This window comes from Erinaceus europaeus, chromosome 1, assembly GCF_950295315.1.
Source record: "Erinaceus europaeus chromosome 1, mEriEur2.1, whole genome shotgun sequence".
Classification (NCBI taxonomy): domain Eukaryota; kingdom Metazoa; phylum Chordata; class Mammalia; order Eulipotyphla; family Erinaceidae; genus Erinaceus; species Erinaceus europaeus.
The window spans coordinates 204,506,138-204,531,689 of record NC_080162.1 but is presented as its reverse complement, the minus strand read 5'-3'; the positions used below and the strand labels follow the sequence as shown (position 1 = coordinate 204,531,689).

The 25,552-nt window shown below is 40.9% G+C and overlaps 1 protein-coding gene across 3 annotated transcripts in view; it reads right to left on the bottom strand.

The window, feature by feature from the left end:
* Positions 1–25,552, bottom strand: part of ADCY8 (adenylate cyclase 8) — a 270,953-nt gene that overhangs the window by 181,481 nt on the left and 63,920 nt on the right. For all 3 annotated transcript variants that reach the window (XM_060201421.1, XM_060201427.1, XM_060201435.1), the window contains exon 2: positions 9,259–9,408. In XM_060201421.1, the coding sequence (XP_060057404.1) occupies positions 9,259–9,408 (150 nt within the window). The remainder of the gene's footprint in view (positions 1–9,258; positions 9,409–25,552) is intronic.

Below are 25,552 nucleotides of genomic sequence, written 5' to 3'. Positions count from 1 at the left end.
GGTGTATCCATAGTCTCCCACCCACATATGAAGTTAGAACTAGCAACAAAATCTAAGTGTGCTATTCAGAACTTTATTATTCTTCCTTCCATGCCAGAAAATGGAAAAAAAAAAAAGTGCTAGAAAGATGGCAAAGAACCAGGAAGTCAAATAGAATTCAAGAAATGGAGTTCTACCCTTTGGGTAGGGTCCACATCCATTTGAACAAAGAGTCAAAGACCCTTAACACTGGATCTCTACATATTAATTAATTATCGGCAATTAGAGGGAACTATGTTACTTACCACGATACTAAGTAGAGTGGGAAAATCTGTGTTAACTAAAGAATTTTAAGTACCAAGAAAGAAAAATAGCCCATGACTAGAAACAGTTAAGGAGGCTTCCGAAATGGAGATGACTGAGCACTTGTTTGAGAAGCTGGTGAGACTTCCCCAGAAATAGCTCTAATGTTTGTTGGCTTCTTTAGAGTTGACTTAACACCTTTTTAAAGCATTATGTTCTTGTCTCCCAAAACACCCCCACGGGCTAGGGCAGAAATTATCATTTCTAATTGAGAGATGAGAAAACTCACACACAAGGTGGTTTGGCAACTTGCTCATAACCACAAAATTAAGTTGCAAATTGAAACAGGGCAGTATCTAGGGCAACACCGTTCAGCAGAAATCTAGAGTGAGCTAGCTGCCTGCAAAATTTAACGATTTCCTAGTAATACACGCAAAAAGGGAAAACGTTATAGGGACCTTGAGCGTTTGGAGCATGAAGCTACTTCAGTCACAAGCACAGCTTCAGTCAGGAGATGAAATCATTCACAATGCTGGAAGGCCCTGGGCTACATTCTGTAGCCGTTTGTTTTTTTCTTTACCAGGCTCTGTAATGATATCCCTCTCCTACTAACCCATCCCTCATGAAAAAAAGAGGAAAGCCTGACCTACCTAGTCAGAAAAAAGACTCGGGTGGTGTTCAACAAATAGAGCAACACGTGTAGCTTTTGCCCCTCCAGCAGGTGAGGCACCACCGCAGATGTTTCCCTTTCCCTCTCTATCTTCCCCTTCTCTCTCAGTTTCTCTCTGTCTCTATTAAAAAGGAACAAAAAAAAAAAAAGGAGGAAGGAGGGAGATGACTGGTAGCTGTAGGTCATGATTCAAGTGCTGAGCCCCAGCAAGAATCCTGGTGGCAAAAATAACAAATAAGTAAATAGATAAGTTAACAAGTAAATAAATAAAATTATATGGAACCAATGTGATCAGAAAGAAATCAGTAAATTAATGAAGAAAATAAAACAAATTGTATGAGAGTAAACCTCACTTTTAGGTCAATATTGAATTTTTCTTAGGCGATTGAATGGCAAATCTCTTATAAGCTGTGTGACAGCAATCTTAGCTTTGAAATAACTCCCCAGTTGCTAGAGGGCACCAAGAGGAATCAAGCCAACCAACTCAGAACTTACCAAAAAACCCAACTTTTTCACCCAATCTATTTCCTGAATGACTAGCTTACACCAACATTGTCTAACAAAGATGCTTAAAGTTAAACAGCACTGCCGTAATACAGCTAGAACATCTGCTGCTGCTTTTAGTAATAATCTTCCTGCTGCTTCAACATATGGTATCATCAGAAACTTTATTCCAGTGCCCCTAGAGCTTTTGAGACACCTCAAAATGCCATGATTACCATAAGCAGTTCTCAGCCATTCTCAAAGCTGAAAGAAAAACAATTAATTCATTTTAATATTTAAAATAAATATGGATCATTTGGGAGGAGAAGTGGGATTACAAAAGCTGCAATAATTAGAATCTAACTCCCCAAAGAAAGAAGTTCTAAGATGTGACTTCCAGATGGAAAATTCCCCAACCAGGACTGTACAAAACATGTGGTCTGCCAGTACCAGTCTCTCCTGAATTAAATCAGTTTCTTCCTTCCACCAAGTTCTCTAATTCTGCCCTATAGACACAGGTCTCTTTACCTTCACACAGGGAAAGTATTACAACTTGACCCTCAAGTAGGTAGAAGTAAAGCAGTAGGTAAAGTCTGAGGTCAATATAGCTTAGCTAAGTAAACGTTATTCTTACGTCCCAGTCATTGTGTTAGATAAGTACCAGAGAATGACACAGCTCAGACACAGCAGTCTCTGTTAGGAAGTCCTCATTTAGGTATGGTGAGAAAGGAATTTGGACTAGTATATATCATAAAGGGTGGCAGGTTCTCTCACTGAGTTGACTCTGAGGCATACTGCAAGCACAAAAAAAACATTTCAACTAAATCAGAGCAAAGCTAATGGAGGAAAGAAGGTAGGATTAGAGAATTCGATGAAAGGAGAGGTCTCACCCAAGTAATGAGGGTGAAGGGTTGACATTCCACGCCTGAAGTCTCTGGACACAGTCTGAAGTGAAGCATGCTGAGGTGGTACTCATTGCGTTGATTAGGTTGGGATCACAGCAGATGCAGTATCAGTTGGTATGAATTGAGAGAAGCATGCAGGAAGGTGAGCCCCACCCTAGTGGTTCCAGGACTGGGGGAAACATAGGCTCTATAGAGGAAGCGGGAGGTTCCTGCTGTGTTAGGGTTTAAGAAGGCAATAGATAGATATTGCTGTAATCACGTTATTTGGCAATTGAGTTAACTTTGAAAATCTCTTTGTTAGGATTTGTTGTATCATACACAACATCACCATAATTTATGTCCTTTGACATTATTTGTGTATAGCTGTGTCTTATAGAGTAATGCCACCGGTTGCTTCTGTTCTCCCTGGTCTAAGCTTTTAAGAGTCAACATTTCAAAGGCTCAGCCTATTGTCTGTGCATTAAAAAGTTTGAGACGTTCAATCAATTTTCCCCTTTCATATTAATTAAATATGATTTATATGACTACAAGTTAATAAGAGTGTACATAAATATCATTCCCACCACCAAAAGACTGTGTCTCATCCCATTCTCCCCCTCCTCCTCCCAGTAGGGAAAAAAAAAAAAAAGAATGTGGAGGAAGATTGTCAGGATAGCCTCACCAAAACTTCAGGAGCTTGGTATAATCGTGTTCACCCTACACCCGCAAAATCAAAGTTTCTGCTGGAGAGGACTTTGCCTAGATACCCACCACCAGGACTAGATCCCGCCTAATACTAAGTTACATACAATCTTAAATCATGCAGATCAGAATCAACTGGTCCTATCAGGATCCAAAATATAGTTATTGGTAGGTAGGATTATATGACACAAATTATGGTTAGGTCAAGTATGGTACAGTATATCCTAACCATGAGATTATCAAAGTAAACCAAACTCCTGGGTAACTTGGTTATAACAATAATTATCTATTGCCTTCTTAAACTCTTAGGTGCCAAGCAATCCTCCTCGCCCGCTATAAAATCCAGATTTCTCCCAGTCTTGGAACCTCTGGGACTTTGCTTATATTTCTTGATGCTTCTCCTTTTGACCCCTGCCATGTGATCCTGCCTCTGTTGACCTCAACTACATCAGTGTCATTACTGCCACCAGGCCACATTTCACTTCAGACTATATCCAGAAACACTAAGCCTTAGATGTCAGCCTTCCAACTCCAATAATCTGGTGAGACCTTTCCTAACACACTCTCTAACAAAGTTACGGACCCTAGGTATAGCCCAGGGATATATGTATCCGTAAGTTAGTGGCAACTATATACCTCAAAGTTAAAGCTCTTATTAGTCCACTGTGATTAGACTTAGACTTAGTAAGCTCAGCAAGCAAATAGAAAGACCTAAGACACACCATAAAGTGTCTAATCAAATATTTACTACTTGGGAATAACTTTTGATTTGAATGCTTAACTGTGGCAGATCAATTGGTAGTATGTTTTCAAATGAGTCCTTTTGAGACTGACATATTTTGACTGACTCTATTAGTCATTACGTGCAATTGTACCAATAGAAATCCTTTCTTGGTCTGCTGTGTACTGTGTCCAGTCTTTCTAATCATTAAGAAAGACATACAGGAAGAGTATATGTCAGTACAAGTACAGGAAGTATCACTATTCTCATGTCGCAGACAGAGAAACTAAGACTCTGAAGTTGTACGCGCTCACTAAAGTAGCAAGTACCTAAAAAAAGAATTCAAATCCTAGGTGGTTTCATTTGAAGGTCTGTGGTTTCTTTTTCCATCACCACTGAGGAAGTTCTCAAGGGTTATGGGAGTCTGAAGTAGAAAAAAAAAATCAATAGGAGGTAACTTTAGCATTGAATACTGCCATCTCAGGAAAAGAGACTCCCACCGAAAGACAGTCTTTTTTCTTTTTGAAGTTTATAAAAGTTTTATTTATAAAAAAAAGAAACACTGACAAAAACCATAGGAGAAGAGGGGTACAACTCCACACAATTCCCACCACCAGAACTCTGTATCCTATCCCCTCCCCTGATAGTTTTCCTATTCTTTATTTAACCCTCTGGGAGTAAGGACCCAAGGTCATTGTGGGATGCAGAAGGTGGAAGGTCTGGCTACTGTAATTGCAATTCCCCCCTGAACATGGGTGTTGGTAGGTTGATCCATACTCCCAGCCTGTCTCTCTCTTTCCCTGGTGGGTCAGGGTTCTGGGGAAGTGGGGCTCCAGGACACAAAGACAGTCTTATCTGACAGCTAATCCTTGAAATTAACAAGACTGACATCCTATCATTTTAGTTACATCCCCTCATTAAAGACGATGAGGAACAGAAAGCTATTGTCCCACACATGGATGAGAAGCTCTGGGATGAGAGCTGAATGGCTCAGATAACCCAACTTGATAAAATAGCTGGGGAAGAAACCAGTGAAGCTTTCACTTCATTTTAGTTGTCAGTTGTTACAATACCTGTATGTTATAATTATTTGTTCCCTCCTCCCAACTTAAGAAAGAGAAATATTAAGAGTGGAAGAAGGTCTCCCCTACCTTATTAGATTTTTATACCACAGCGATTCTAAAAGACTCAGAGTGAGGGAAGAAAAGTCTTAGTAAGCTTGATAAGGCATTCATCTTTAGAGTATCTATTATATCAGAATATAAAATAAATGGTTGAGCCTCCCAGAAAACTCACAACTGTAGTTCTCACTGGGCTAGAATATGAAGAACAACTGAATAAATTACTACTATGGGAGCATTCTCTGAAGTGGCATAGATCCATGGGAAGAGTGATGTGTCAGTCTGGCCAGGCCTCTGTTTTGTGGAGGAACACAGTATATAAGCTCAAGTCGATTGCACAAGGTGAGTGCTTTCTTTCTGTTTGTCCTTGCTGAAGCTCCATTGCTCCTGGCAGAGATTTTTCAGGTATAAATGGAAAAAGACACAGAAAGTGGGAGTGACAACACAGCACCAAAGCACCCCTCAGTGTCATGGGGGCCAGGCTGGGATCCAGGTTATAGGCACAGCAAAGCAGGGACCCTTCCTGCTGAGCAACTCACTGGCCCAAGATCCTGATTAAGGATGTACCCCCCAAATTGTTTTACAGGCTATTCAAGGGCAACTATAATAAATCTTTCACGGGGGGGGGGCAGGTGGGGTGGTGGCTCACCTGGTTAAGTGCACACATCACAGTGCATAAGGATATAGGTTCAAGCCCCTGGTCCCTACCTGCAGGGGGAAAGCTTCATGAGTGGTGAAGCAGGGCTGCAGGTGTCTCTGTCTCTTTCCTTTTCTACTTCCCCTCCCCTCTAAATTGCTCTCTGTCTCTATCCAATAACAAAGAAAAGAAAAGAAAAGAAAAGAAAAGAAAAGAAAAGAAAAGAAAAGAAAAGAAATCTATCACAAAATCCCGCAGTTGCTTTAGGCGCTCCCTTAGGAATCCTCCTGACATCCATGTAGGATCTGGATGTTCTGAAGTTTCTCCTGTGTTCCCTGCACGTAACTGCAGCATTTGGAGTTGAGTTTTTCATAAGATGTGCCTTAACCAGCATCACTCACTTCTTCAACTTCAAAGATCCATGTTTTACTGATGACTTACCCCATTCTGATGAAGACAATTTTTTTAAATTTCCAATTTCATTACTACTTTCTTTTTGTTTTGTTTAATAATGAGAAAGATAGGAGGAGAGAGAGAGAGAAAGAACCAGACATCACATGTAATGCTGAGGATCAAACTTAGGACCTCATTTCTCAAAAAAATTATTACATAAATCATGATATTATAGGTATGTAAGATGAGTGGCTGAGTACGTGTGGTCTATATATGCAATGGAATACTACTCAGCTATTAAGAATGATGAATTCACCTTCTTCACTTCATCTTGGATGGAGCTTGACGGAGTCATATTGAGTTAATCCAAAAAAGAGAAGGATGAATACCGAATGATCCCACTCATAGACAGAACTTAGAGAAACAAGAACAGAAAGGGGAAACAAAATAAAACTTGGACTGGTTTGGTGTATTGCATCAAATCAAAGTAATCAGGAGACTCAGGAAGAGGGGAGGAAAGGCAGGATTTCAGGTCCTATAAACTGTGATAGACCGCATTTGGGAGGCTTGGGGAACAGAACTTTGGTGGCGGGCACAGTGTGGAACTATATAAGGTAAACTTATAGTTTTATAAGCCACTATTAAATCATTAAAAACCAATAGAAAAAAAAAACCTGAACATGATAGAGTAGAATGTATCTGTTGAATGCGGAATACCTAAGAGCATACATACAAACTGAGGCAATTCTAGTTTGATTCTGTAAGTAGTTGGCTCTATATGTTAACTCTTTTTTCAGCCACCAGGTTCCACATGCTAAGATGATGTCAACCAGACTTCCCTGGGCAGACGACCCCACCGATGTGTCTTGGAGCTCTGCTTCCCCAGAGCCCTGGCCCACTAGGGAAAAAAAGAAGCAGGCTGGGAGTATGGATCCACCTACCAATTCTCATGTTCAATGGGGAAGCAATTACAGAAGCCAGACCTTCCACCTTCTGCACCCCACAATGACCCTGGGTCCATACTCCCAGAGGGGTAAAGAACAGGAAAGCTATCAGGGGAGGGGATGGGACACAGAGTTCTTGTGCTGGGAATTGCATGGAGTTGTACCCTTCTTATCCTATGGTTTAGTCAATGTTTCCTTTTTATAAATGAAAATTAAAAAAATAGTTTTCAGTACATTATTATTATTTTTCTGAAAATTATATTCAGATGCAAAAGTCTACAGGAATTTTAAATACATGTGCAATTTTTCAAAGTATATTTTATTTTTATTAAGATACAGAGAGAAATAAGATAAGAGAGAGGAAGACAGGAGAGAGAAACCTTCAGCCTCCTCCGCAGCTTATGAAGCCCCCCTAGAGGTGGGGACCAGGCTCTGACCAAGGTCCTTCCACATGGTAACTTTTGTGCTTTACCAGTGTGCCACCGCTCGGTCCCATTCATGTCTAATTTTAGCAGGGGTGGATTATTTTAGAATTTACTAAAAAAAATTTAAATAAAATCACACAATTTGCACATCCTAACATTATAAATGAACACGTATATATATGTACACTACATTAAGTTTGCCACTAATGTTCAGTTCTATCCTTCATCATATATGTGGTCAGTTTTCTTAGTGCATAAGGATCTGGGTTGAAGCCCCCAGTTCCCACCTCTGGGGGGAGAGCTTCACAAGCAGCAGATCAGGTCTGCAGGTGTCTCTTGGTCTCTCTCCCTGCAGTGGTTCTCCCTAGGTCACAGACAGGGGCTGACTAGAGCTCTCTCCCTGCAGTTTCCAGTGGAGGGTGTGGGGACACAGAACTCTGATGGTGGGAACAGTGTGGAACTGTGCCCTTGGTACCTTATGTTTTTTTTTAATCATTATTAAATCACTAATAAAAATTACCTTTCTTGGGGGGTCAGGCGGTAGCGCAGTGGGTTGAGTGCACATAGCATGAAGTGCAAAGACAGCGCAAAGATCCCAGTTCGAGTCCCCAGCTCCCCACCTGCAGGTGGGTCACTTCACAAATGGTGAAGCAGGTCTACAGGTATCTGTCTTTCTCTCCCCCTCTCTGTCTTTCCCTCCTCTCCCCATGTCTCTCTTTCCTGTCCAACAGTGATAATAACAATGATATTAATAATCACAACAGTGATAAAAACATCAAGGGTAACAAAAGGGAAAAAAAATAGCCTCCAGGAGTAGTAGATTCGTGATGCAGGCACCGAGCCCCAGCAATAGCCCTGGAGATAAATAAATAAATAAAATATATTTCTTAAATAACAGTTGAGTCAATAAAGTAAGGGGTTATTTGGAAAACAGTGAATAAAATGTATAAACAGTAATGTCTGCAAGGCAGGAGTCTGCTTTCTTTAGACACAGACAAGAAATGTGTGATCTCAGAAAAAAAATTAGAAAATAAAATACAGCTAATCAGAATGTAGTGTTAGGTTTACACAGACTTACTTTGAAAGAAAGAGAAAAAGGAAAAATTAAGAGATAAAGCACTAGTATAGATAGGTTTTATTTTTACACACAGATGCAAAATCCTTACTAAATATTGAGTTAACTCTGCACTGAGACTCTGAAAGAACGACTCTTCATGGTTGGACAAGTTTTAGCCTGAAGTTTCAAAGGATGAATTTTAATGAGTCACAGGAAAAAAATAGCAAAATTAAAGTGAATAAACATGGTAGAAGGTTTTGAAAGTTCATGTTGGATTTTAAAAGCAGAATACTTTTTTGGGGCCGAGTGGTGGCACACTGGCTGAGTACACGTGTTACAATGTGCAAGGACCGAGGTTCCAGTTCCCCAGTCACACCTGCAGGGGGAAAAGCTTTGCGAGGGGTGAAGCAGGGCTGCAAGTGTCTCTCCGTCTCTCTCCCTCTCTATCTTCCCCTTTCCTTTTGATTTCTGGGTGCCTCTATCTAATAAATAAAGATAATAATTTTTAAAGAATATTTTATTATAAAATGACAAAATATTTTTAAGGGAGCCAGGCGGTTTAAGTGCAGGTGGCACAAAGCGTGAGGGCCGGCGTAAAGATCGAGCCCCCGGCTCCCCACCTGCAGGGGAGTCCCTTCACAGGTGGTGAAGCAGGTCTGCAGGTGTCTATCTTTCTCTCCCCCCTCTCTGTCTTCCCCTCCTCTCTCCATTTCTCTCTGTCCTATCCAAGAACGACAACATCAATAATAGCTACAACAATAAAACAACAAGGGCAACAAAAGGGAATAAAATAAATAAAAAGCTTTTTAAAAATATTTTTTCTTTGTAATATTTTTATAATGTAAAAGAATTTCAAAAAAAAAAAAAGGCAAGTAGCTCTGTGCCATTCCAAGTCCCTCCCAGTGGTAACTGGGGCTGTACCCTTGGACTGGCTGGTACCTGTCTTTGATTCTCCGTCTCCAGGCGAAGCCTGGCCTCCACACACCTCCGGGTCTCCAGGAAGGCTTGGCGCTGAGCCCGGTCTGACAAGTAGCTGATGAAGATCCCAGCTGTGTTCATGCACATGAACAGCACGGCTTGGGCCACAACCTAAAAGAAAACCACAAACACAGTCTGATGAGGTGGTTAAAACAAGAGCTTTTTTAGATGCAAAGAGAAAGCTAGGCATGAAGAAAGGATACTTAAAGCAGTGGTGCAGGTATTTGGCAGTGGAGCAGAAACACACCCTTCCTTCACAGCTGGGGTCAAATCCCACCCCCTACGTGTCTATATCCAGCTTCATCTGCTTCTGTTTTGTCTTTGGTTTTGTTTCTTAAAGAATAGATACCGCAGGGCGGAAGTGATAAAGTGTACCTGACAAGAGGCACTGGCCTGCCTCATAGTCACAGCAACGCAGGCAGCAAAGCAGTTGCCACTCAGGTGAAGTATTTCCCCAATCTCTGTTTTAAAACTTGTCCCTTCCCATGCTTTGATATGAACATGCCGTGGAAAACTGAAGTAAGATGAGCCAGCGAGATAGTCTGCCGGGAAGGGTGCCTGCTTTGCCGTCCAGTTGACCCAGGTTTGAGACTGCCCCGCACCATGCCGGAGAAGTGATTTTGTTCTCTCTTGCCCTGTTTCTCTGTCTTTGTATTTACCTTTCTATCTGAAAAAGTGGCCTAGAGCAGCAAAGCCTTCACAACAGCAGTAGCAACAACAAAGAAACTTGAACTGGGAGAGGAGGGCATCACGCTTCCTGACTGCGCCTCCTCTTCAGGAGCTCGAGTTTGGGATCTTTTGGTGTTGAATGGACTTCCCTGCCACTCTGGATTCTTGCCTGCTGTGCACTTTTCACGAAGTTCAATATCCACCTGCTTACTTGGCTGTTTGATGCCTACATGTCACAATGATGCCTTTGCCATCACTGGGGATTCCCCACTTTTTCAGGTAGCCAGAGAGAAGCAAAGGAAGAGAAGGCAAGTTACCACAGCACCAAAACTCCTTCCAGGGTGGTGGGATCTGAGTTCAAACCTGGAGGCGTGACAAAGCAGGTAGACTACCCTGTGGATGATTATTTCTAGTCATATTGGGACAGGATTAAGTGTGGTCATTGACTGACATGTAGACCTATCACAGTGCATGATCCTATATAGAAGAATGCCCTTTAATCATTCAGTGGCTAACAAGCGCAAGAGATTTGTGAAAGGAATGAGTTCACTGCTTTTCTATGCAACACTAGTCATCATTTATAAGACATGATGGAAGAAGGACTACAATACTCACAGTAGCGGGGAAAATGTAAAATATCAGTGAATTACTTTAACAACAATGGTAACACGTGTGCATGAGCTCTGGCAAACAGCAGTGCAGCTCTGTCCCTCCCCTATCACTTTTCTCCTCCTGGCCTGGAAATTGTCCTCCTACTTGGAATCCTTAGGATTGGAAGTGGATTTTTTGTGGAGAGTCTCTTAGGTGCTGCCTCCAAGCTGCCATCTTCATTTTTTTAAAAATATTTATTTCCTTTCGTTGCCCTTGTTATTTTATTGTTGTAGTGATTGTTATTGTTGTTATTGATGTCGTTGTTGTTGGATAGGACAGAGAGGAATGGAGAGAGGAGGGGAAGACAGAGAGGGGGAGAAAGATAGACACCCATATACCTGTATAAATATCAATCTTAACTATATGTATATATATATATATATAGACAGAGATATAGATTTTTTTATCTCATAAAAGATATGGGTAGGAGGCATTTCTGCTAAAGGGATGCTATTCACTGTTAACCATGTAAATAGGGCTCATTTGCTTTGCAGCACTAACTTTATTACAATCAAAATTGCAAGAGAAATTTTGAAATGCAAAATGAGTCTGAAAGAATATATGAACCCAAGTGCCTAAGAAATGTTTATGAAAAGGACTAGAGGGTAGACTTGCCGAGCCAGAAGCATTCTGCACAGTCATGTAACCATAATAAAATTCTGCAATAACAGAGACAACCTCAACCTGCACCATCCAGAAACAGACAATAGAATGAGCTTACGTACTAGATTTATAGCTCAATAACTCTGTGGAAAACTAATGCCAGTAAAGAGATAATGGGTCAACCACTGAAAAATAAATGGTACCAGTCTCTTTATATTACAAACCAAAAGAAATGCCAATGGATAGTTAAATGTCGAAAACAGAACCGTGGAAAAAAGAGCATACAAGCCAATATTGCTCTGTTTTTTATTCTTTTATAAAAAGGAAACATTGACTAAACCATAGGATAAGAGGGGTACAAATCCACACAATTCCCACCACTAGAACTCTGAACCCATCCCCTCCCCTGACAGCTTTCCTATTCTTTAACCCTCTGGGAGTATGGACCCAAGGTCATTGTGGGATGCAGAAGGTGGGAGGTCTGGCTTCTGTAATTGTTTCCCCGCTGAACATGAGTGTTGACAGGTGAATCCATACTCCCAGCCTGTCTCTCTCTTTCCCTAGTGGGGAAGGGCTCTGGGGAAGCGGAGCTCCAGGACACATTAGTGGGGCTAGCTAACGTTTTAAAATTCCTAGGTTTTTAATGAAATTATTATGATGCATTACTAATGCAAAATGCTTCTGGAAAGTAAGTTAGCAGCCTGTTGCAGACTTTTACCCATTAGTTTTGACTCTGTGATCCAACTTCTAGCTATCTATTTTAAGCAAATGATCATAGTGTATCAGGAATTGTATAAAAGAATCTCTATTGCTGATTTTCTTATGAAAATAAAATTTCAAACTTCATTATTTTAACTGTAGAGGAAATGGCTAAATAAACTGTAGGGTGGGTATACAAGGGAATATAATATTATGTGGAGATATTTAATGACTAGCAAATCCATGTCACACAGAATATAACAGAATATTTAAGATAATTAAAAGTGAAATCCTATACATTCAATATCATCACAATGTTTAAAATGAAAGAAGTCAGTATGTAAGTGTTTACACACATGAGCACATTCATATGTGTGTAGAAGAAATGAATCATATAGACAAACTCATCTGTGAAGTGCCGGGCTAGTATAGGGGAGCCTCTTCCCTGGGCACATGCTCTCTCAGTTGGAGAGAACTGGACCAGCATCAGCCTGGACGACGCGGGAAAGAGACTGGAACTCGTGGCAGCGTGGTGATGCAAAAGGATCTATTGATCAGAGAGCCAATGATTTTATAGGCTAAAACTGGAAGTGGCAAGTCGGAAACGGAAATGACTAGTAAAGGGGGTGGAGAAAGGCAAAAGCACTGCTGGGAAGGTAGAAGCTTCCTTAGAAATGTTGCGAGGGGTTTTAACTGGTGGGATTAATGTTGCCCTGCAGACAGGCTGGGTCTTGAGGTACAAAGAAGATAGATGAATGGGATGGGTGGGGATCTTTCAGGCCAAACAATGATTATGTAAATAGGCCATAGTGTCAGCAATGCAGGATGGAGCAGGGGAAGTTGGCTTAATGCCCGACAGCGAAGATGGAAGGCAGCATTGCAGTGCACCATGAGACATGGAGATCTAGAAGTACACCCAAAGAGCTGAGTGTTTAGGCTCCTTTCTCTCTTAAGGCATTTAAGTTTTCAAGGAAGATGATGGGGAGCTCCAGAAGCAAAGCGGAGTACTCAACACCCAGGAAGTCAGGGGGCAAATGCAGCTAGAGGCCATGGGGAAGCAACTGGGAGAGGAGAGACTTGAGTACCAGCCGTGCATGCATTGCCTCTGGTCACAAGTAACCCTACTGAGGAAATTTTGTATAAAACATCTATCCAGCAGCACCTCATTTTTCCCAGCTAATTATTTAAAAATTATATTCTGTCAAGAAAATGCTGCCCAGTTATGGCGGCTGTTCAACGGTGGTGACGTGAAGCAGTGAGTATCAATTGTTACCATAGTCTTGACTTGGTTGTAGCATTGTCTCCGTCTCATCAGTAGGTCTATCCAGATCTCATCTCTAAGCCACCTCTGCCCCACAGCTGATATGCCAAGTGTAAGAAGCTTAACAAAGGATTGTTCTTTCGAATTCTGGTGACAGAAGAGGCATCAGATTACAGATAGGTATGACTTGAAAGGTTATACCTATGAAAGCTCTTATAAACCAATATGGGTCATTTCAACATAGAATTTGTTTCTTTTGCCCTGAAGTATATGTGAATCAGCAGTGGAAAGTCTTCCTGACTTCTCACTGTTAATTAGCTATAATCACAAAAGATTTTCCAACGTCTACATTTAATACTTCGTTTATTTATTTATTTATTTTTGCCTCCACAGTTATTGCTGGGGCTTGGTGCCTGCACTATGAATCCAATGCTCCTGGAGGCTATTTTTTTTCTTTTGTTGCCCTTGTTGTTTATTGTTGTTATTGTTACTATTGTTGTTGTTATTGTTGGATAGGACAGAGAGAAATCGAGGGGAAGACAGAGGGGGGAAAGAAAAACAGACACCAGCAGATCTATTTCATCACTTGTGAAGCCACTACCCCTGCAGGTGGGGAGCTGGGGAACTGAACTGGGATACTTACACTGTTTCTTGTGCTTTGCGCCATGCGCGCTTAACCTGCTGCACTACCGCCTGGCCCCCTCTTTTTTATTTTTTAATTCATTTTTATTGGGGGGATTAATGTTTTGAAGTTGACAGTAAATACAATAGTTTGTACATGCATAACATTTCCCAGTTTTCCACATAGCAATATAACCTCCAATAGGTCCTCCTCTGCCACCATGTTCCAGGACCTGAACCTTCTTTCTCCCCAACCCCTCCCAGAGTCTTTTACTTTGGTGCAATACACCAACTCCAGTCCATGTTCTGCTTATTGTTTTCTCTTCTGATCTTGCTTTTCAACTTCTGCCAGTGATTGAGATAATCCCATATTCATCCTTCTGTTTCTGACTTATTTCACTTAACATGATTTTTTCAAGCTCCATCCAAGATGGGCTGAAGACGTTGAAATCACCATTTTTAATAGTGGAGTAGTATTCCATTGTGTATATATACCACAACTTGCTCAGTCACTCATCTGTTTTTGGACACCTGGGTTGTTTCCAGGTTTTGGCTATTACAAATTGTGCTGCTATGAACATAGGTATACACAGATCTTTTTGGATGGGTGTGTTGGGTTCCTTAGGATCTACCCTCAGGAGAGGAATTGCAGGATCATAGGGCAGGTCTATTTCTAGCCTTCTGAGAGTTCTCCAGACTGCTTAGTATATATTTATTATGGGACAGAGCCAAGATGGCAACTTGAAAACAGCAGCTGGTGTGAGATCCAACAAGTAGCAGCTTATGAATGGGGATTCTCTGGATAGGGTAGTATACTCGGCCATCAGCAGGAGGGGGAATAAGTGTTCCTAAGGGTGACCACTCTTGGGTTAGAAAATGGAGGCCCAGGGAAAAGAGAAAGGAAATCTTTTGGTTATTTCTGAACCTCATCCCTCCTCCCCACCCCAGAACTAGCCCAAGGGGCTGGACAGCTGCTCCCAGCAAGCTCCCTGATGAGCTATTTTCTTTACCAAGATTCCTGGCTCACCAACGGTGTCATTCCAAACTGTTTTCCTTTTTTGTTTTTGTTTTCATTCAAGTGGCTGGAGCTCTATTTCAGTGACAAAATACCTGACCAATCAAAGACTCACCACTACATGGGAAATACTACCTGGAAGTTATTTATTTAATTTAATTTTTTGTTTTTGATACTTCTTGGAATTGGCTGTCTTTGCTCAGGCTGCCTGCAGCCAATCCAGCAAGCTGCAGACTGTTAGGGGTTTTTACTCTATTCTATTTTATTATTATCATCATTATTATATGCATGTGTCCCTTTTACCCCCTCCTTCTTCAGGTTGACTGAAATTAAATGTTGTTGTTTTTTCCATTGCTAGGTGATTGGGTGTCCTATCCAGTGTGAGAGGAACTTGTTTCAGATGGGTTGAAAACGTTGAAATCACCACTTTTAATTGTGGAGTAGTATTCCATTGTGTGTATATACCACAACTTGCTCAGTCACTCATCTGTTTTAGGACACCTGGGTTGTTTCCAGGTTTTGGCTATTACAAATTGTGCTGCTATGAACATAGGTATACACAGATCTTTTTGGATGGGTGTGTTGGGTTCCTTAGGATCTATCCCCAGGAAAGGAATTGCAGGATCATAGGGTAGGTCTATCTCTAGCCTTCTGAGAGTTCTCCAGACTGCTTAATATTTATTTACTATGGGGCAGAGCCAAGATAGCTGAACTAAAATGCAAATTAGCAGAACAAGCTAATGCTATAACTGAACTGAAGAAAGAAGTTAAGGGGAGGGAAAGCAGGCTAACAGAAGCAGAAAACAGAATTAGCCAGATAGAGGACGAGCTAGATAAAACAAAGAAAGAGGTAAAAGAGCTCAAAAAGAGATTGAGAGACATTTAAAACAACAACAGAGACATACGGAATGATCTCAAAAGAAGTAATATTCATATAATTGGCCTGCCAGAGGAAGAAAGAGAGGAAGGGGAAGTAAAAATTCTGGAGGAAATTATAGAAGAACACTTCCCAGACCTAAACAACAGAAAGGACATTAAGATTCAAGAGACTCAGAGAGTCCCAAAAATAATCAACCCAAACCTGAAGACATCAAGACACATCATAGTTACAATGAAAAGAAGTGAAGATAAAGAAAGGATCCTAAAGGCTGCAAGAGAAAAACAAAAAGTCACATACAGGGAAAACCCATAAGACTATCAGCAGACTTCTCCACTCAAACTCTAAAAGCCAGAAGAGAATGGCAAGGTATCTATCGAGCCCTGAATGAAGAAGGGTTTCAACCAAGCATAATATATCTTGCTATATTTTCATTCAAACTAGACGGAGGAATCAAAACCTTCTCAGACAGACAAGAGGCAACCATCAACAAACCTGCCCTGAAAGAGGTTCTAAAAGACCTCTTATAAACAAGAACATCACCTTAGTATTTGCCATTTATCCAAGGAAATAAAACATTGTTGAATAATGGCATGATAATACATTAAATCCATAATATCAATAAATGTCAGTGGATTAAATTCTCCCAGTAAAAGGCATAGAGTGGGAGAATGGATGAGAAAACACAACCCAAGCATATGCTGCTTACAAAATTCCAATCTGACCCAACAAGACAAACACAGGCTTAAAGTGAAAGGATGGAAAACTATCCTGGAGGATAATAGAGCACAGAAAAAGGCAGGAAAAGCCATTCTCATCTCTGACACAATAGACTTTAAATTAAATGAAGTAATGATTAGAGGATCAATCAGCCAAGAAGATTCAACAATTATTAACATCTATGCATGCAATGATGGACCATCTAAGTACATCAAACACCTACTGAAAGAACTACAAAAATACATCAATAGTAATACAATAATAGTGTGAAATATTAACACCCCACTCTCACATTTAGACAGCTCAACAAAGAAGAGTATCAACAAAGAAACAAGAGAATTAAATGAAGAGATGGACAGGCTAGATCACCTGGACATTTTCAGAGTTCTTCAAGCCAAAAAACTGGAATACACATTCTTTTCAAATCCACACAGCACATACTCAAGGATAGACCACATGTTAGGCCACAAAGACAGTATAAACAAATTCAAGAGCATTGAAAGCATCCCAAGTATCTTCTCAGACCACAGTGGAGTAAAGCTAGCATTTACCAACAAACAGAAAATTACTACAAGTCACGGAATTTGGAAACACAGCAACTTGCTGCTTAAGAACTGCTAGGTCAGAGAGACACTCAAGCAAGAAATTCAAATGTTCCTAGAAACAAATTAAAATGAAGACACAAACTATCAAAATATTTGGGACACAGCTAAAGCAGTACTGAGAGGGAAACTCATAGTCATACAATCACATATTAGAGAACAAGAAAAAACTCAAATAAATAACCTACTTCATGCCTTTACGACCTAGAGGAAGAGTTACAAAGGAACCCTAAAACAACCAGAAGGACGTAAATCACTAAAATTAGAGCAGAAATAAACAACATAAAAAATAAGAGAACCATACAAAAGATCAATGCAGCCAAATGTTGGCTCTTTGAAAAATTAAACAAGATTGACAAACCCCTAGCCAGACTCATTAAAAAAAATGTGGGGAGAGGACTCAAATAAATAGAACTGTAAATGATAGAGGTGATATCACAGCTGACACCACAGAAATCCAGAATATCATGTGAAACTTCTAAGAAGAACTATACACCACAAAGCTAGAAAATCTGGAAGAAATGGAAGAATTCTTAGAAACATATGCCCTTCCAAAACTGAACCAAGAAGGATGACAAAAACTAAATACACCAATCACAGACAAAGAAATTGAAACCGTTATTAAGAATCTCCCCAACAACAAAAGTCCTGGACCAGATGGCTTCACAAACGAATTCTACAAAACCTTAAGGAAACAGTTAATACCTATACTTCTAAAGCTCTTCCACAAGATCGAAGAAACAGAAATACTTCCTTTCACCTTCTATGAAGCCAACATCATCTTGATACCAAAAGCAGATAGGGACACAACAAAAAAGGAAAACTACGGACCAATATCTCTGACAAACATATGCCAAGATATTAAACAAGATCCTGGCCAAGTAGATACAGCAATATATCAAAAAGATTTTTCACCACGACCAACTGGAATTTATCCCAGGAATGCAAGGTTGGTTCAACATACGTAAGTCAATCAATGTCATTCACCACATCAATAAAAGCAAAACCAAACACCACATGATTATCTCAATAGAAGCATAGAAAGCCTTTGACAAAATTCAACACCCATTCATGCTCAAAACACTAAAAAAATGGGAATAGATGGGAAATTCCTCAAGAGACTGGAGTCCATATATAAAAACCTACAGCCAACATCATACTCAATCAGATGAAGCTGAAAGCATCCCCCCTCAGATTGGAGACTAGACAGGGCTGTCCATTATCACCATTACTCTTCAACATAATATTGGAAGTTCTTGCCATAGGAATCAAGCAAGAGAAATAAATCAAAAGAATACATATAGGAAGGGAAGAAGTCAAACTCACTATTTGCAGATGATATGAAAGTATTTCTTTATGCAAACACTAAATCTGGAGAAGAGGATATCCAGAAATCACTCTCATTCACTGTTGCAGCAAAATCAATAAAACACCTAGGAATAAAGCTGACTAAAGAAGTGAAAGACTTGAGTACTGAAAATGATGAGTCACTATTCAAGGAAATAGAAAATGATACCAGGAAATGGAAAGATATCCCATGCTCATGGATTGGAAGAATTAATATCATCAAAATGAATATCATCCCCAGAGCCATATACAAATTTAATGCAATACCCATCAAAGTTCCACTAAACTTCTTTAAGAGAATAGAACAGAAACTACAATTATTTATCTGGAACCAGAAAACACCTAGAATTGCCAAAACAATCTTGAGAAAAAAAAACAACAAAAAACAGAAATGGAGACACGACACTCCCAGATCTCAAACTATATTATAAGGCCATCATCATCAAAACAGCCTGTTAGTGGAACAAAAATTTGCACACAGACCACTGGAACAGAATTGAAAGCCCAGAACTAAACCCCCACACCTGTGGACATCAAATCTTTGATAAGGGGGCCCAAAGTATTAAATGGAGAGAGGAAGTTCTCTTCAATAAATGGTGCTGGGAAAATGGGATGAAACATGCAGAAGAATGAAACTGAAACACCTTACCTCACCAGAAACAAAAATCAACTCCAAATGGATCAAAGACATGTACGTTAGATCAGAAACTATCAAATACTTAGAGGAAAACATTGGTAGAACACTTTCTCACCTAAACCTCAAGGACATCTTGATGAAACAAACCCAACTGCAAGGAAGACTAAAGCAGAAACAAAACCAATGAGACTACATCAAATTGAAAAGCTTCTGCACAGCCAGAGAAACTATCACACAAACAAGGAGACCTCTCATAGAATGTGAGAAGATCTTCACATGCCATACATCAGACGAGAGACTAGTAACCAAAATATACAAAGAGCTCAGCAAACTTAGCAACAAAAAAGCAAATGGCCCCATCCAATAAGGGGCAGAGGATATGAACAGAACGTTCACTACAGAAGAGATACAAAAATCTAACACACACATGAAAAATTGCTCCACGTCGCTGATCATTAGAGAAATGTAAATAAACACAACATTGAGATATCAACTCACCCCTGTGAGAATGGCAAATATCAAAAAGGACAGCAGCAACAAATTCTGGAGAGGCTGTGGGGACAGAGGAACCCTTCTGCACTGCTGGTGTGAATGTAAATTGGTCCACACTCTCTGGAGAGCAGTCTGGAGAACTCTCACAAGGCTAGACATGGACCTTCCATATGACCCATTAATCCCTCTTCTAAGGATATACCCCAAGGACACCATAATACCCAACTAAAAAGAAATGTATACACCTATGTGTTCATAGTTGCACAATTCATAATAGCTAAAATCAGGAAGCAATCCAGGTGCCCAACAACAGATGAGTGGCTGAGAAAGCTGTGGTATATATACACAATGGAATACTATGCACCTTCTCTGACCCATCTTGGATGGAGGTAGAAGGAATTATTTTAAGTGAGCTAAGTCAGAAAGATAAAGATGAGTATGGGATGATCTCACTCCTAAACAGAAGTTGAGAAAGAAGAACAGAAAGGGAAATCAAAGCAGGATTTGACTGAATTTGGAGTAGGGCTCCAAAGTAAAAACCCTGGGTTGAGGGCAATGGTGGATATTCAGCTTCATGGGGTGGGGGTTGGGGGTAAGACACAGTCTTTTGGTGGTGGGAATGGTGTTTATATGCACTCCTATTAACTTGTAGTCATATAAATCACTAATAATATGAGAGGGGAAAAACTGATTGAATGTCTCAAACTTTTTAAATCACAGACTAAGACTTTTTAATACATAGGCTGAGTCTTTGATGTGTTGACTCTCTTAAAAGTTTAGACCAGGGAGAACAGAAGCAACCGGTGGCACAGCTATATACAAATAATGTCAAAGCACATAAATTATAGTCATGTTGGGTATGATACAGCAAATCCTATCAAAAGAATATGTCAAAGTTAACCCAATTGTGAAATAATGTGATTATAGCAATAACTATTACCTTCTTAAACCCTAAGACATCAGGAAACTCCTTCTTCCTCTATAGAGACTATATTTCCCCCAGTCCTAGAACCACTAGGGTGGGGCTCACCTTCCTGCATGCTTCTCTCAATTCATAGCAAATGATACTGCATCTGGGGATCCCAACTTAATCAAAGCAAAGAGTACCACCTCAGCATGCTTCACTTCAGACTGTACCCAGAGATATCAGACATAGAATGTCAACCCTTCACCCTCATTACTTGGGTGAGACCTTTCCTTTCATAAGATTCTCTAATTACATTCCAGGTAGTTCATTTACTAACAAAGTCCCAAAACCTAGTTATAGACCAGATTCCATAAGATAGAGCATATGTTCACATGTATCCATAAACTAGGGCAAAATATATATCTGAAAGCAAGAATACACAATAGTCTGTAGTGAGTCAGTATAAAGTTCCTAATGAAATAGTGTCTACTTAGACTTAGATACCCTCCTCACCTACTTCCTATTTCAGTTGTATCACTCAATCCAAAGATAACCTCATAAAAGAAAGGACTGCAAAAGCTAAATAAGGGTAAGACACTGGCACACTTTAATGATGACTCTTTAGTTACTATCAGGCCACCCCATCAGCTGGGGCCCTGATCAGGGAGTCCTGAGATTCCCAAACAGACATGATGGGCCTAGACCTCGAATAAATCTGTCTCTCCATTGTTACAGGTCATTTATATTAGGAGCAACATTATAGACCCCTTTGTGGGCCTCCACAGTTCCTTGCCCTCAACTTGGATCAACAATGGTAGAGACTATTCCATCCTCTGAAAGGAGGCTGGACAACATACTCTATGCTACACCTGAGGAAGATGGGTCCTGATATTGGGGCAACTTGGAACATTACTACTTATGACCACAGAATGTGAGCTCAGTTCTACAGGAATGCAAAGGTTACATAGACTCCTAAGGTGAATATGGGCTTCAGATCACATCAAATCTACGGGGTTCACAGTCAACAATATTTATACCCCTTTCCCATATCAGGGAGCTACTCTCTTCCCTAGTCTGGCTTTCTGATCCTTCTTCCAGCCATGACATCATCTCCCCAGACAATAATTAGGATCCACATGCATATCATATTTCAGGCACAGGCAGAAAGAAAAAAAAACACTCATATAGCCACAGGCCCTTTGGAATATAACTAAAATATGCCTATTAGCTATCTATAAAAGGGGATCCTCCTAACTATTATCTGCACTATTCCAGCTTCTATGTCCATGATTGCTCAACAATTCGTTTGGCTTTGTATGTTAACTCTCTTGTCAACCACCAGGATGCTACTAGCATGATGCTGACCAGACTTCCCTGGATAGACAACCCCACCAATGCATCCTGGAACCCTGATTCCCCAGAGCCCTTCCCCACTAGGGAAAGAGAGAGATAGGCTGGGAGTATGGATCGACCTGTCAACAACCATGTTCAGTGGAAAAGAAATTACAGAAGCCAGACCTTCCACCTTCTGCATCCCACAATGACCCCTGGGTCCATACTCCCAGAAGGCTAAAGAGTAGGAAAGCTATCAGGGGAGGTGTTGGTATGCTTCTGGATTCTGCTTGTGAAGCCTTCTGATTTTATCATCACATTGGGTTCACTTGTGTTGCTCGCTATGTGTTCTGTTTGCATGTCCACTGTTGGCTGGGCACCCTCTGCTTCTGAAATGTTGGTTTGGTCCCCCCACCCCGCCTCTGGGACATTTGGTTTAGTCATCGCTGGTTCCCGCTTCTTTCTTCTCCCCGCCCCCTATCATACATACTTCCTTGGTTCCTGACTCTTCTGCTGGAGGAGAGAGAGGCAGGACAGAATTGGGTTGTGATTAGAAGCGATTAGTTTTTTGGACTGCATCCCTACTGGTGAATAAAGATTGAACTGTGTTCTCAGTTCAGCCATGAGTCTCTGGTCGTGTCTGTCTTCCACCTGCGAAGCCAGCCTGGCAAAAATGACAAAATGGCACCTGAACAGGGACTAATACCAACGTGGGATCTAACCTGCCCATCCACCAGATAAGTAAAGCCTTTTGGCCACCTATCCACTATGGGCACCAGTTGGTGAGGCAGGTGCATCACATGGTCCTGCTGCTCTCTCACTCACCGTGTCTTTCTGCATCGCTGCTGGAGCCACTGCCTGACCCGCAGGCCTCTGCAGGCCGCAGAGTCCATGAGAATGTGGGTCCCGCCTCCACGGAGTCACTCTGGGCCACACTTTGGTTCCCTGACTGGGAAACTTTGGTTCCTTGTGGCCTTGATTGTGGAGCTTGGGAGATGCACGGAGATTTCCCCTGGGACTTTCTGGACTACCTCTCGCATGTTTCCCGTGAAGAGAGACTACTCTGACTTGGGGAGCATTCTCCATTGCCCTGGCGGTACCCAAAAGTGGCAGTCCCCAAAAGTGCTTGGTTCTGCCCTCCTGATTCGTTTTTTTCTTCTATGGGAAGACGTTTTTAAAAGTGGGTGCCTGCAGCAATCAAGCAAAAACCGCCAGAAGCACCCATTTGGAATTTCAAAGAGCTTTTTGGACTAAGATGCCCTCCGGGGACTCATGATGCTACATGGTGAGATCTGGATTATCTGGTTCAAGGTTAAAGAAGCAAAAGCTGCCTACAGCTTTTCTCTTGATTCCTCCCTTGTTCCCTCTGAATATCACAAGTTTGCTGTCTGCTTTCAGTTGCAATTCGTAAAAGAGTGATTTAAATGACTAAACTTTTGTATGACATTTACTTAAAAAATGCTAGACGCAGCCATGATTTCTAGAGACATCCAAAAACATTCCAAAAAAATTTTTTTTTCTCTTTTTATTTTTTACATCTTAGAAACATTTAATCCTGAAAACTGTATGAGTATGGGTGGGGCAGATTGTGCAATGGTTATGCTAATGATTCTCATACTGAGGCTTTTACCCATGGTTCTTCTGTTTACCTTTCCACATTTTATTGAGTTCAAACTGTTTAAACAGCATTAAAATCATACTAGAAAAGACTTCCAATTATAATAGAGTTATCAATTATAGTAAACTTCTAACTTGCTACAAGTCTTGTTTCACAAGTAAGTGAATTACAGCTGTCAAGTCTTCACATGAAAAAGCATCTGCTCAAATGGAATCCCTGAAAATCCATTTGGACCCCCGTTCTCTGACATCACCCACAAGATGGCATGACTACAATGCACCCCTGAAACCAATAATGTGACCTGACACAACCTAAAGAAACAGATTCACAGACTCCAAAGCTCACACTCCACAGAAAAGCAGAATTCCAGTGGCTGATCTTCCCCATCAAGGCAGACATGCATCATTTACCCCCCTGGCATTTCTTCCATGGTCATCTACTTTGGACTGGCACTTCTATCGGACTTACCGGTACACAGCTCTACAGCAGCTTCCTTTTGTGCTGCTGGGTTTCTCAAAGACTGACTGCAGCCAGCTGCCTTGGGACTCTATAGGAACCCCCCCTCCTTGCTAGGTAATGCCCACAGAGGCAGGAAATTCCCATTGAGGTATGAAGCACCCCCAGAGGCAAGAGATGTCCACAGAGGCAGGAAATGTTCTTTAGCCTGATAAACCTTGAACTTTGAGGCAAGAAACGCCCCCTCAGGCCTTCCCTTGACATCACACTGGTTCTTGTTCCTCTCTTACTTGTTCCTCCATGTCTTGTGTGAGTTTTTTTTTTAAATGCCTGTACGATATAGGTTTTTGTTAACCCCACACTCTTGATACTATGGCCATTAGTTAAAAAGAAAAGGGGGAATTGTTGGTATGCTTCTGGATTCTGCTTGTGAAGCCTTTTGATTTTATCATCACATTGGGTTCGCTTGTGTTGCTTGCTATGTGTTCTGTTTGCATGTCCACTGTTGGCTGGGCACCCCCTGCCTCTGAGATGTTGGTTTGGTCCCCCCCGCCTCTGGGACATTTGTTTTAGTCATCTCTGGTTCATGCTTCTTTCTTCTCCCCGCCCCCTATAGTACATACTTCCTTGGTTCCTGACTCTTCAGCCAGAGGAGAGGCATGACAGAATTTGGTTGTGATTAGAAGAGATTAGTTTTTTGGACTGCATCCCTACTGGTGAATAAAGATTGAACTGTGTTCTCAGCTCAGCCATGAGTCTCTGGTCGTCTCTGTCTCCTGCCTGTGAAGTCAGCCCAGTGAAAACGACAGGGAGGGGATGGGATTCAGAGTTCTGGTGGTAGGAATTGTGTAAAGTTGTACCCCTCTTATCCTATGGTTTTGTCAATGTTTCCTTTTTATAAATAAAAAATTTTAAAAAGAAAAATATTTATTTAATATTCAAAATCATACAGAAATGAAGTGCTAAATGTCAAATATGGACATGAGTTGGTATTTTGCAAAGCATATAAATTCTGTCTTTCATTCTTGCAGTGGTGATAAACAGGAAATATTGAATGCACTTTCCAAAGCATGGTGCAGGTGTGTGTATGTGACAGTGCTTTGAGCAGAGGAAACAAAGCAGTGGCATGGAGGCTATGAAAGAGGGGATGGGCAGTGGTGCACTAGTTGAGTGGACTTGTTATTATGCACAAGGACCTAGGTTCAAGCACTTGGTCCCCACCTGTGGAGTATGGGTGAAGCTTTATGGGCTGTAAAGCAATGCTGTAGGTGTCTCTGTATTCCATCCCCATCTCTTCCTTTCCTCTCAATTGCTCTTTGTGTCTATCTTTAAAAAAAATTAAAAGGGAAAAATAATGGCCATCAAGACTGGTAACCCTGGTGGCAATAAAAAATTAAAATTAAAAAGTGGATAGGCTGGAGGTGACCATGCTTAGTGATATAAGTAAAGAAATGAAAGTCCAGATGGGTTCACTCATATATGGAATCTAGAGAACTGGATTCCATAGCCTTGGGGAGAAAAAAGAACAACAAAAGAAGCAACGTATCTCTAAGACTTTGTAAAAACTACTATGGCTACCATTGAATTGAGAAGGTAAGGGCACAGAAAGGATGAGGATATGTGTGGGGCAAGACTGGGCCACATCTTGAAGATATATCAAAGGAAGAGACAGTATTCACTGCTGGGTTTTATGTAGATAAGGAGAAAGAGACAGGGAACAAGGTTAATCCAAATAACCAATCACTTTG